At 40.2% G+C, this 13070-nt stretch overlaps 1 protein-coding gene and 1 long non-coding RNA gene across 8 annotated transcripts in view; one reads left to right on the top strand and one right to left on the bottom strand.

Moving 5' to 3' along the window:
* Window positions 1-13070, top strand: part of CD47 (CD47 molecule) — a 49842-nt gene that overhangs the window by 32961 nt on the left and 3811 nt on the right. Inside the window, exons 7-10 of one of the 7 annotated variants that reach the window (XM_081002759.1) lie at window positions 366-458; window positions 3847-3878; window positions 9349-9373; window positions 10011-10038. In XM_081002759.1, coding sequence (XP_080858885.1) covers window positions 366-458; window positions 3847-3878; window positions 9349-9373; window positions 10011-10036 — 176 coding nt within the window. In that variant the 3' untranslated portion in view covers window positions 10037-10038. Of the gene's footprint in view, window positions 1-365; window positions 459-3846; window positions 3879-9220; window positions 9378-10010; window positions 10043-13070 lie in introns of those variants that run through there. The other 6 variants (XM_081002758.1, XM_081002756.1, XM_081002761.1 and 3 more) reach the window with 6 other exon arrangements.
* LOC308475636 lies at window positions 5236-9214 on the bottom strand. The gene is made up of 2 exons (XR_013985320.1): window positions 8225-9214; window positions 5236-8179 (listed from the first exon to the last, which is right to left on the bottom strand). It is a non-coding gene; the product is annotated as an uncharacterized lncRNA (long non-coding RNA).

The raw sequence follows: 13070 nt of genomic DNA, 5'->3' as shown, positions 1-13070 counted from the left end.
ATTTCACTAAACTGCATATTATCAAAGAAGATGTTTGTGATCCAGGTTTTAGCATAAAAGCATTGAAATTATGAGTCTTGGAGACCAATGCTTGCAAAAAATTAAAATACAGCCAAGTGTATTTGTTTGCTGTTGGTTTTTGACCCACAGTTCCTTAATATTTTTCTGCATATTCCTTATGGTGGTTGATGCATGTAAAAGATACAGCAAAACCTGACACTTTCTGTAGCAGTTAATGTGCACATTGGTGCAAGATGTTATGGCTGTAGATCTTTTCCTAAGTGTTGTAGTTACACTGCCAGACCAACTCAGAAAATAGAAACAAAAATGCTAACCTAAATACTCCATTTTCTCTCTCTCAACAGAATGCCCACCAAAACAAACTTCTCTTGTGATTGCAGGCTTAGGAATTATGGATATTGTAGCAGCAATTGCTTTCATTTATATGGTTGTTATTGGTAAGTACTATTTACTTAGAGTATACGTGAAATGCTTTATCTTAAAATCAAATGAATATTCAAACAAAGTTCTTGTTTAGTGCCGTTTCGGAGAGGATTGACCAGAAGATCACAAATGCAGGTTGCCTTGTGTACGAGCAAGGGGAACCCTCACATCCAGGGGCCAAATGCAGCCTTTCCAGTGCTTCTTTCCAGCCCTCAGGACTCTCCCCAGGTCACACTGCTCACAGATCCTGTTCTGTACCCTCATTGAGGGCTCTTGACTGGCTGAGATGTGTCCTTGAGCTATGATAATGCCCCTTGCTTGCTTGCCTGGATGGAGGATGTGTATGTGGGGGGGGGGGTGTAGATAGAAACCAGTGTAGCTGAAATGTAGCCTCCTGTACAAAGGGAAGAGTTGCATTCTTTGTTCTACCTCTGGCTCCACCTACTTTTTGCCTTGGGTCTCGCCCACCACTGGCGTGCAGCCAGGGAAAGTGGCCCTCAGACTGAGAAAGGTTCTCCATACATGGGGTGATATCATGCAAAAAAAGTTCCTTTACCACACGAGTAGATTTGGGGATGGCACATGGGGAGAGGAGAGGGAGGTGAAGTACCAATGTGAAAACAGAAATCCTTGGGCTAATGGAACTACTTTGCTGGATATTGCACCTAGCCTATCAGATAAATACTTGGGGCACTGTGTAGCATTGTTTTGAAGGAGGGATGGCAGTTGACAGTGGATCTCACTGATTTGTCTCTGTTTGCAAGGGTTATATTGGGCTGTTTTTAAGTCCTGTGCCATGAGTACAATGAGCTGCCTTCCATTGAGTGGTGTGGAGCCTATCATTCTCCTTTCTTTCAGAAAAAACTTTTTACGGGAAATAGAAGGTGCTGATGTTGATCAGTAGGGGCACATATCCAGCAACTGAGTTCTATAAGGCATCTTGTGATGCATTCTAACACAGATCAATATTTTTGGTCTGGGGGATCTATTGATAAAAGGAAAGCAATCAGCAATCAAACTTGGGGGCACATAATCAGGTCCCAGGCTTACTTGTAGTAGAACTGTAGTTCAACATTGGGCCCCAGATGTTGTTAGCCTACAACCCCCTTCATACCTGACCATTCATTCAGCCGGGGATGATGACAGCTGTACTTCCAATATCATTTTGGGGACTCAAGACTGAAGAAGCAGTATGCCTGCATTGTAAATGAAGGGAAGGTGAGTTTGCTGATTGGAGAGAAAATGGGGTTGGGTTGGGTAGGCAGTTGTTGTCTATGTATACCTGAAAATATTTGGTTTGGATTTTCTATGTGTGAGTTATGTGGATGAAGAATGTGAGGGTTGCTCTGGCACAAATGCTGCTTAATAGGTATTCAAAAAATAAATGAAATGAAAGTTTGCAAGCTAGACAGTAATAATACATCTGTGCGTATCTTGCACATAGGCCTTGAAGTCTTTGAGCTGAAATAATAGATATCACATGGTTAAAACTATCCAGAGAAGCATGTAACTTGGCCCATGGATATAACGGGGCTTTCTGATTCTTAGCTGCCCCCCCCCCCCCATGCACAGCAGCATCACTCTTTGAAACTATGCCTTGGAGGCTGCTGTTCAGAGGAAAAGGTTAAGCCCTTTAAAGTTTTTCTAAGCTTTGTGGGTGCTTCAGAAGGAAGGAATGCTTCTGCACTTCTTTCACAAACTTATTGAGGAGGTAAACATGAAGAGATTGGAACTGCATTCACACAATCTATTCCAAAAGTGTTTTGTGTACGTAGCTTTTTGTTCTATGTATCCATGTCCCACAGTTGCTTCTGATACAGGTGTGAAGGGAGAGGACTAGTACTGTGTAATTGTGATCTTCTCGGCTGGGTCATGCACTATGACCATGATTCCATTGTTTTGTCTATGTTTGTGTGTGAGAGTGCATCTTTTTTTAAATTTTTAGTAAACTTATGTCCTGCCTTTCCACCTGAAGACTTCCAAAGGTGGCTAACAACATAAAATTTTAAAAAAGCAATTATCTGCTGATAGTGATAGATACAAGAGCTGAGCAGACTTCTGCTTTTTGGAACCACTTTGTGTTTTGTACTGGAACTCCAGCCTATATGTCCACCTCTAGTTAGTGTTAAAGGACCATGGTTCATTTTATGTCTAAGAAATTGTTCTCAGTGACAGAACTGATGAGGTCTCAGTCCTTCAACACAAGTGCACTCCTGGTTCCTTGTTAGCTTTCTTCATTTCAGCAGCCTAATTTAGTTGCGGGAAGTTGTTGCTACTGTAAAAATAAAAATCGAGCACCGGAAACCCTTGCCAATCTAATGTCAATTGCCCATGAGTCTACTAGTACATTGTGCTCTAACTTCTAACCATCACTGCTTTAAAACAGGTAAAGTGGGCGGTAGCAGGTTTGTTTTTGTTGTTTTTTTAAGCCCACAGCAGCAGCCAAATAAATTAAGAAATGGCAGTTGGAATAAATAAGTCCGTAAGAAGTGGTGAAAGATCGTTAGTGGTGAAGAAACAGCCAGGGACAGGAAGGAAGGAAGGAAGGAAGGGAGAGGAGGATAGAAGGAGAGACAAATATAGTCACACATTGTAAGATAAAAGCCAAAGTGGGTCTTCCAGGCAGGTGTGTGTTCTGCATCTGAAAAAGCTGAAGGCTACTGCTGTGGAATCCATGCATGCATGGCTACGAACTCTGCTTCTTGGCTTTGGGTCGTAGAGGTGGAAAGTCCTGCATGTGTACCATTTTCATTCTGTATACTGCATTCCAATAGCAAACGTGAAAAGGGAAGGAGGGACATGTGGTTTTAACCAAAGATATAAATATTGAATCCACACAATTCGTGCTTTGAACATGCACTCCTGGAAAGCTTGCAAGAATGCAGGTCTGGGCCAAGAAAGTGACTTTGCACGAGCAACCAGAAGAAAAGCTTTGCTTCTGTCACACTCCTGCAATGTTTAAAAGATAAGCATGGGAAAAGCAAGGAGGATGAGACGGAGACACAAGTTAAGAAGTAGAAAGGAAAAGAGAACATATTAGACAATGGCCTCATTGCAGGTAATGCTAAAACCATGAATTGTCACATGTTTCCCTCTTGCCTCTCCTCCTGTGTGATTGGAAGGAGTTTGCTAGCCTTTACTTTCTGTTTCACAGCATCTCTCAGCAAACATCACGTACCAGTAGGAGGTGCTGGCTTAAACAAGCTGTGCTTCATGCGCAACAACTGAAAGTAAATGTTAGTAGCCATGTAGGAAGAAGGCAGGAAGGGGACAGAGCATGAGTCCAAGGCTTTGGCTGACATTCTTTCTTGGTCGTCTTATGTCCCTGCATAGTGGTGATTAGATTTGTGTGCTTTGAGTATCCAGTAAGAAATTGTGCTATATTTTTACTTGTAACCATAGGTACCAGATTCAAAGATCATCAGCCTCCAAAGGTAAGCTTAAAATTAATGCATACGGGGTTGCTGGATGACTCAGGTGATACATAATGTGATTCTGAATCTTTCACAATTGGTTTGATCAGATTGGTAGCAAGTAGAATCACGGCAATGAGAATTCTTGCCATTTTAATAGGTTATGTAGACATGCAACCCTGGCTTGCCTCATTATTCATTCAACTCTTTATTCATTCAACATCTTTTCCCATCTCCTTCATTATACAAAGACTACAGAGTGGAGACTTGAATTGCAGCTTTACCACTCATACATTGGAATCGTTAAGAATGGGAGAAGTAACCTTTTTTAAAATAAAAAAAAAAGCTAGAAAATTTTGAAACATTTGAAAAATAAAATCAAGGCAATGCATTTCAGGTAACTTGTATACTACAGCTTTGAACGGTGAAATGGTAGTAGATTAAAGCCTAAAGATTAATCTCAGGCCCCAGTTCAGCACTTCAGAGAGTAGTTCAATTTGACTCTTGATTCCTTCAGAGGCTGCTCAGTTCACCTCAGGTCCCATTTTCCATTTGGTGAAACCAAAGCTTTGCTGGGTTCATTTTCCTGCAAGGACAGCTTTTACAGTTTTGGAGTGGTTAAAAAAGAATGAATCCAATCTCCTCTACTTTGTTGTGGTAAATTTGTTAGGGGATACTGTGTCTCTTCAAGAGATATGTGCTTCCCTAAAGGTGAAAACCTGCCAAATTTCAGAAACATAAATGCGGGAGGGGGGTTGTGCTAGGTGCCTTTTAAAGGGATTTGCTTTCCTCCTTGTGGTTTTGGGGGAAGTTATTTTTGTATGAAAATGGCATACTTTCCTAGGAACACCTCTACAGCGTAACATGCAGAATTTCAGAAGGATGGGTGCTTGGGCTAGGGGGAGAAGAGGAGTGGGGGGGGGGGGAGAGCCCTGCTTCAAGCTTATTGCTCTGCTCAGTTGACCCCAGAAAGTCTCAGAATCGAAGTACAAAGCTGTGTGTGCACGTGCCAGAGGCCAGCAGCACTAGAAGAACTAACAAGAACAAGGATATTTATTTCTTCAGCATTCTTACCCCAAAACACTGCAGTTAGAGTCCACTAGTAAAGGATCATTCCCCCCAATTAAAACCCAACCTTGTCAGTCACAAATATATTCTCCCCAGCCCCCCCCCTTCCTTACTCTGATTTTTTTATTTTCTTATCAGCTTGGGGGGAGAAATTTACTGGAGGCCCATTAAACTGCTCAAGGTTATTCGGAGGGGCTCACTTGAGCTCAGCTAAGTTTCTGATCTTTCCAAATTGTTCTGATTTGGCTGAGGATTTGTGCATATGCACAATGCTAATAAGCCCTCCTCCCTATTCTTTTTTTTTTGGGGGGGGGGGAGGTGCTTCACCGCTCCTGCAAGCTCCTTATCAGCTGCGACACTAGTGTTGGCTACTTTCTAATGTGTAAAGATCAGCCCAAAGAGGGATTGACAGGAGCCAGTGTGGCTCTCTTACCCTTCATCCCTGCTTCCTTATATAGACGCACTGTCACTCAAATATGACTGGAAGGCAAAAAGATGCTGCGCTTGAAGTTTGCTATTAGACTGTTTCTCATGAGCGGCGGATGGGTTGGTAAAGCTGTTTATTCACTGTGCCACTTTAGACTGCAGATGGGGCTAATATGATTGAATGCTCTTCTGTCAACAACAACAACAACAAGAGCCTTGCACAAATAAAAATTAATGAGAATCATTCTAAACTAATCTTTTCCCTGACATGTGAGTTCTTTTGGCTGATGGTTGGGGGTAGCAGGTGGGGAGGAGGAACATGGAAAAGCATTCAGTTTTGTTAGCTGCTTGAAGTGGTACAATATATAAATGGATTTACCCCCTTTTTTGCTATGTTTGACATCTAGGCCTGCATTATTTTTTTTTACTCTGGTCTATACCAATGGAACCGGGATATATCTATCTATCTATCTATCTATCTATCTATATATATATATATATATATATCCTGAAAGCACACTTGAAAGGTAAAGTGAAACGGCAGGTGCTTCTAATATTTCTTCATCTGTCAGACTTGAGCCCTTGCTTGAAGTTTCATTTTCTCCCCCTCTGGCAGTAGGAGAAATTGATAGCCATACAGCTACTGTTAAAAGGAGGAGATCCAGTCCTTTCCCCTGCAAATTGTAAAATCCGTCTGTGCAGGACGGCCTTTGATCTATCATGTAAGCTGCCTGGGTTGCACTTCACACTGTTATGGATATGTCAGGTTGCAAATAAGACACCTGCCCTATGCCCTAGTGCAGACCTAACATTTATGCCAGTGGCTAGGAGATCAAGAATGTACCTTAAGCTTCCACACACCCTCTTTCCATGTCCCATTAGGCCCTAACCACAGTTCTTTTACAATGGGAGTTTTCAGACTGGCTGCAACACAATCATGTTAACCATGGTTTGTTTATTGATTTCTTTTTTTTAAAAAAATGTACAGACATTCTCTCCCCACCCCATGCGTGTCCTACTCATGTGCGACGGCTTTTACACGGGTTGCTGTGAAATAAAGAAATAAAATTATTGAAATGGCGCACCTTCCCTCTCTCGGAGCTGCTGCCTGCAAGTTGCTCAGGTGTTACTGCCCGGGTCATCTTCCCTCACTTGGTACTACTGCCTGGAAGTCACTCTCAGCTGCTCGCTTGCTGCGATGGGAGGGATTGGAGGGAAGGCTGGGAGCAGCAGCCCCAAGCAAGAGAAGGCACACTGGGCAGTGGCCCCAAGCAACTTCCAGGCAGCAGTTCCGGCAGTGCACCCGAGTCTCTCCCTCCCCACCCCACATGCCCTCCCTATAAAAGTTGGGTGCTCCTCACTTTTTGCGATTTCAGTTATGTGCACGGGGGCCCCACATAACTGGTGGGATGCCTGTATACATAACCCTTTGGTTAAAATCATTTGAGGTGCATAACTCTAAATAAAAAACAGTAATAACAAACCCCATAAACAATTAAAAAGTGTTGGGAAATGCAACCTTTAATATAGCCAGCTGAGAGAGAAACATGTATGCAGCGAGTAGTGACAATCCTGGCCTTAATTTTTCCTTGTATCCATTGCAGATAATACACTTTGGCTACTTTGATTGGTCTTTTATCAACTCCTTGCCAAATTTAGTACACTTCAAATGTATTTTCCAAGTCTGACGCAGTTTTCCTGAAACCCTGGGGTTCTTTTTTTCTTCTTCATACCAGGCAAAATTTATTAGTATTTTTTTACCAGTTAATGGTTATTTCAGAAGATACTGGCAGTGGTATATTCAAAAAATAAAAACTGTCTTTGAGACTACTGTAATTTCTGGGGCAGACCTTTTCCTCTTGCAAAATACGTTTAAACATCATGCATGAGTTTTTCATGATTAACTTTAGTTAGCTTTTCCAGACTTTGCATAAATACTTAATAGGGAAGTCTCTCCATTAAATCAGATATTTTGTTAATTTTTTGTTTGTTGTCTTATCTAAGTTAAAACAACCCATCCAGTTTGTAAAATTAATTTTGTAACAGAAATCACATTAAATTCCTTAATTGGGTACAGTAGCTTCTCAAAAGAGTTATTTGAATAATATATAAATAATGCCACAGCATCTGCTTATGAATTAATTTTAAAATCCTACTGTCCCATCTTAATGCTACTTACTGCCTGCTTAGACCCTGGCGCTTTGGCTCAAGGATCAATAGTTAGGGGGAAATGAATTTAAAAATAGGGTAAACTGAACGTACACCACTAACTGAGACAGAAGTATATGAGTTAGTATATATCTTCAATATTCCTGTGGAAAATTTCCCTTCCAGATCAGCATTTTCCAGAATCAGGTACAAATAGCCCTATTCTAAATAGTCAAAAGCTTTTTCCACATAAAAAAATATAACCCTCTATGGTTTTTAGATTTAGTAATCACATGAATTATATTCAAAAGATTCCTTATATTCATTTCTAATTTATGTTTTCCTTAAATAAAACTTAACTGATCTTCTGCAGTATACTTCCCAATGATTGTGTTGCCCAGATTTTAAACTCTTGTTTTAAAAGGGTGATGGGTTGGTAAGATTTGATTCCAGAAGCATCTTTATCCTTTCTTAAGGATAAAGAAGCCTATGTTTTCGGAAAGGTTTGTTCTTGCATATCTGCATTTAATGCCCCCAGAAGAAGATATGACAATGCATTTCAAGAAAATATTATGATATTTAGTAGCAAAATCATCTGTTCTTGTTTTAGTAATATTTTAATTCAACAACAGCTGTATAGAGCTCAATAACTTTAACTGGCCTTTGACAATTTTCAATATCTGTTTTTGTTAAACAGGACCGTTTAATGTTTTCTAAATAGGAACTTATTTTCTTTCAAGAGGGAGAATCTGAGGGCTACATAACATTTCCTTAATTCATATGCAGTGTCCTTTGGCTTTGTCTGAGCCCTATCCCTGTTCTTCAATCCTGAACCATGTTATTAGATTATTTTACATCCATAGATGAAAGTAATCTGTTTGGCTGGTAGCCTTCTTGAAAAAAAATGCCTTGAAATGTTTTGGGTGCAATTGATTAGGCCAATTTGCTTTCTTGGGACTTCTATCTTGCCTACTTTTGTCTTAAACATAGGCATATTCTCCTGCCCCTAATTGTTGAATTTGACTGATAAGATCCTTCAAATCCTTTCCCCTTTTGTTATTAAATAGGCCACACTATGTTATCAAGACCCTCATCACTGATTTTGAGGCCTTCCAACCAGTGACTATAGTAGTCTCAGAAGAATTATTATTTCAGAAATATTTCTGCATCTTAGCAGTCACAATCTGATATTGTAGTAATAAATTCTTGACTTGCCAACAGCTTTTCCTGATTGGGTCTTATCACATGTCTGCTCTGTTGTAATGAGAGCATATCTTCATATGTGTAAGTTCATAGGTACAGATGATCAGAAGAAGTTGAGAATGGAAGGATGAGTAGATATCACACCGTTGTATAAATACTGGGAGAAGGAATGCTTAATGTTCAGAAGCCTTGGAAAGAAAAGCCTACTTTTAAGGCTGGGGTCTCATAAAACATCCTCTTTGCTCCAGTAGGCTCCAAATGGAGGGTTAAGTGTACACTCCTCATTGCACTGGGATCTACACTCCATGTGTTCTTTCTCTCTTGTCCAAATCAGCTCCTCTGGGAGCTAAGGGACTAGCAATCTTGCAGTTTGGGGGAGGGGGGATGAGGCTGTGAGCCAACCTGTGGGACACATTTTCTCTCTGCTCTTGACTACATGTTGTCATTACTGGCCCTAGAGCTAACAGCCTGCCATTAACCTAATTAATGTTTTGCTGTTTCTTGTATTTGTTTTGTAGAATCATTATTTATTGTATATGTCAATTAGAGTCATTTAATTTGGGAGATCCAAGCTAGACATGAAGACATTTATATTTATATATATATATATATATATACACACATATATATTTTAAATATTTTACAGAAAGCTGTCGAAGAACCACTTAATGGTAGGTAGTAATTGAAATTTTGATCTATATTCAGGGACTTGGTTTTTGTTCCAGTCCAAAAATTAGTTTGTGGGGCTGTATAAAAGATGTATACAAGATAATGAAAAAATATTTCTGACCTTAAATTATTGGTTTTTCATAGATCTCTTATGGGTATTAGAAAATAGTTTATGGCTCTGTAATTCTTGGTTTATCTGGACCTTTTCAAAGTTCAGGTGGCTTTTTTTTTTTTTTTTTTAGGATAAATACCACTTTGATCTTATAAATTCATTTGCCAAAAGGAATTAATTTCTTAATGAAAGATTTGTTCCTTCTGAAAAGTAGATATGAGTTATCTTTTGCATGGGGTTCACAAGTTTCTAGGATAGTGCTTAGCAAAACTTGGGGGTTTTTTTTGTTTTTTGCCTTTTGGTCTCTGATTTCCTCATTTGATCCAACTGGTATGGGGGGAAATCCCACTGAATGCTGATGTAGAATCAAGAGAAAGGCTGGTTGTGCATCAGACCCTCTAATTTCTTTTCCATTACATGGAACTCTTGCATGTCTTAAATTACAATATATTTTAACACTGTTCCTACTAAACTGCTGTTTACTCCTTGCTTCTCTAACTACTAATGTTTTGCTTGGTTTTGCAAAGATGCGAAAGGAGTGATGTTAGAATGATGGTAAGTTTTGCCTGTATTTATTAGCTTTGCTTTTCAGTAGAGCTATGGGATTTTTCCTTTGTTTTGATTTTTTCCCTTTTTCATGAAACAGGAGGCACACTTCAAAGCATTAGTATTTCTAGTTATTAGTTTTTCTAGTAAGACACAATCCTTGAATGTTTCATCAGAAATAGTCCCTGAGGTCCAGTTTTTCTAGCTATGAAATAAGGTGTGTGCGGGTGTCTCCAAACAGTGGCGGTTTATAGTCACTTTAAAGCCATTGGCAAACTTCCTTATTTCCAGCATCTTTACAGATTTTAGTTTTGCAGCTGTGGCTCCATAAATCCATTTGCTGCATCAAATGGCCCTGGTCCCTTATTAAATCAGGCAGGGGGCTTTGCAGTCCACAGATTGCCCTCCCAAAATTTCAGTCAACTGCTGAGCCCCAGAATGCAATGCAACGGAGAACAGTGATAGAAAGGAGCTTCTTTCTTCTCCAAAGCCAATAACAATATGAAGCAAATCTCCTACATCTTCCCCAGCCCCTTTGGCAAATGCGGATGACTAAGGAAGGAGTCAGCAGCGGGCACAAATATAGGCTGGTTACTGAGCCAGGGTAAAACTTGTAGATGTCCGTTTGCCTCCCTTGAGAGGCTCACAGCCTTGTAGCAAAGAATGCAGTTCACAAATAGAACATATACTAATGGCAAACATATTATCTGAGTGTGGAGCTTGTGGAGCCAAAATTACGACACCCTCACACAAGAGGGAGGTTATTAGCAGTCCCAAGGTTTGAGAGAGAGAGAGAGAGAGAGAGAGAGAGAGAGAGAGAGAGAGAGAGAGAGAACCTGAAAAGGGAGAAGAGGGGAATGAGACAGAAACAGTCCAATGAGTACACAACATGCTAAATGGCTAAAGTACCGTATTTTTCACTCTATAAGACGCACCAGACCACAAGACGCACCTAGTTTTTGGAGGAGGAAAACAAGAAAAAAAAATATTCTGAGTCTCAGAAGCCAGAACAGCAAGAGGGATCGCTGCGCAGTGAAAGCAGCAATCCCTCTTGCTTCTGGGATAGCTGTGCAGCCTGCATTCGTTCCATAAGACGCACACACATTTCCCCTTACCCTTTAGGAGGGAAAAAGTGAGTCTTATAGAGCAAAAAATACGGTATATTGAGTGGAGGAATTGGATTGCAACATCTTGAAAGAAGGTAGGACTGACTGGAAAACTGAATGAGAGCCTTCTACTGTGCAAGGATTGCTGCAGATTCCACTTGGCTGCGAATGGCCTACAGGCAAAGTTGCCAGGCACACACACAGGGTCAGGGGGAAGAGTTTCCTGCAACATTGCTTAGCTGGTGGTCAGGAACCCTGACCATGAACACCCTTCCACACTTCAACATTTTGAATTGCCACTTTATTCCTGTTTTTTAAATTACGTTCCTTCCTTTATAAATAAAGGCAAAATAGTATTAGTGGTGGATGTGATCAGACAAAATGGTATTGGTAGTGGATGTGATCAGTCTGTTAGACTAATGCTTACTAAAAATACTGATTTTCCTAATTTTGTCATTAATCCACAGGGAATTGAGCGGGGTAGGAAATAATTGTTCATGTTTTACGTACTTCATTAATCTCTGGCTCGCTATTTAGTTCAGTGGCTTCTGTATTAATCTTGATTTCATGGGAATCGAGATTAATTAATCTAGGACTGCAACTGAACTTGCAAGTAATTAGGTCTTAGTCATTCATGCAATTCATCAATGAGATAATCATGAGTGTTTAATCTGTTTGTTCCAACTGTTTGTGCATCTTCTTAATGCTAGATTCAATGAGAATGTAAGTAAAATTCATTAAACCCCACTTGTACTGTGTTAAAGAGTCGATGGGGATACTTGAAGTGTAAAATAAGAGGACATTATTATTCAATTTATATCCTACCTTTTTTGCAAGGAGCTCAAGGGTTCCCCCCTCCCCGTTTTTTTCTTCACAGCAACCCTTTGATGTAGGCTAGGCTGAAATACTCAGTCTGGACTTGACTGTCCTCTTCACACTCTCTCGTTAGTACTTTGTCTGTCTTTATATTCCCTTCAGTCAGAAGACAGTTCAGCTGCACAAAAATTATGCTCTGTCATCCCAATGTCTTGTTGATTTTTAACTAAGAATGAGCGAGTCCAAATGGAATGTCCACTAAAGATCTGCCACAGTTTGACCTTTTTGGTTCCACTACCCTGTCTTAAGAAGCTGGTCTCCAGTGTCAACTGACATCATGGAAAGTCTTGCAAGGCATATAGACACCCCTTTTATTAATTGTGTTAGCATAACTCTTTCTTGTTATGCTAACTGAAGAACAGCTTTTATGCTCCAGGTCTCTCTTAGAAGTAAACTGCCAATCTTTTTGTCTCATTCAGAACTATCTACAAATCAAACCCTTTTTATAACAGAACATCATTCATTCACGTAACCTAGCCATGTCACTGTTTCTCCACATGGACATACAAACCTGCCTTGTACTGACATCTCATTTGCACATAACAGTAAGCCATGGTTAATTAAACTACGGTTTATTAAACCGTAGTTTGACCATCCAAACCCACCACCTTAACAATTGTTTGTTTGGTATCAGCAAACCACATTCTCAAGCCATGATTTATTGTTGGCTTGTGAAACTGGGTTTGTGTTAAGGAAGGCTTGTGAGTACACCAAGCCATAATTAACTCTGGTTTGTTTAGCCACCCCACCCAAGATGTTTGCCAAGCTACAAAGGAATAGCTAGAAAACACTAGATCTTTACAGGACACCCTGAAGAGCCACTGGCAGTCAGAGCCAGATGGACCAAACACATCATGCTAAGCCATGATTTGTTTGGCTCTCCAGGGTGTGCTGTAAAGATCCTTTGCATCACATGACAATTTAAGGGTGGAACTTGGGACCTTCTGCATTCAGTCTTACACTTCAAATACATTTGCACATCCTCGAATCGGTTTGTGGAACTGAAAATAGCTGCAAAAACCAATTGATGCTGATCTTTCATAATGTTTATTGTGAATG

This window comes from Podarcis pityusensis (genome assembly GCF_964106645.2).
Source record: "Podarcis pityusensis genome assembly, chromosome: 4".
Lineage (NCBI taxonomy): Eukaryota > Metazoa > Chordata > Lepidosauria > Squamata > Lacertidae > Podarcis > Podarcis pityusensis.
Note: the sequence above shows the minus strand (reverse complement) of the source record. Positions and strands in the feature narration are given on the sequence as shown.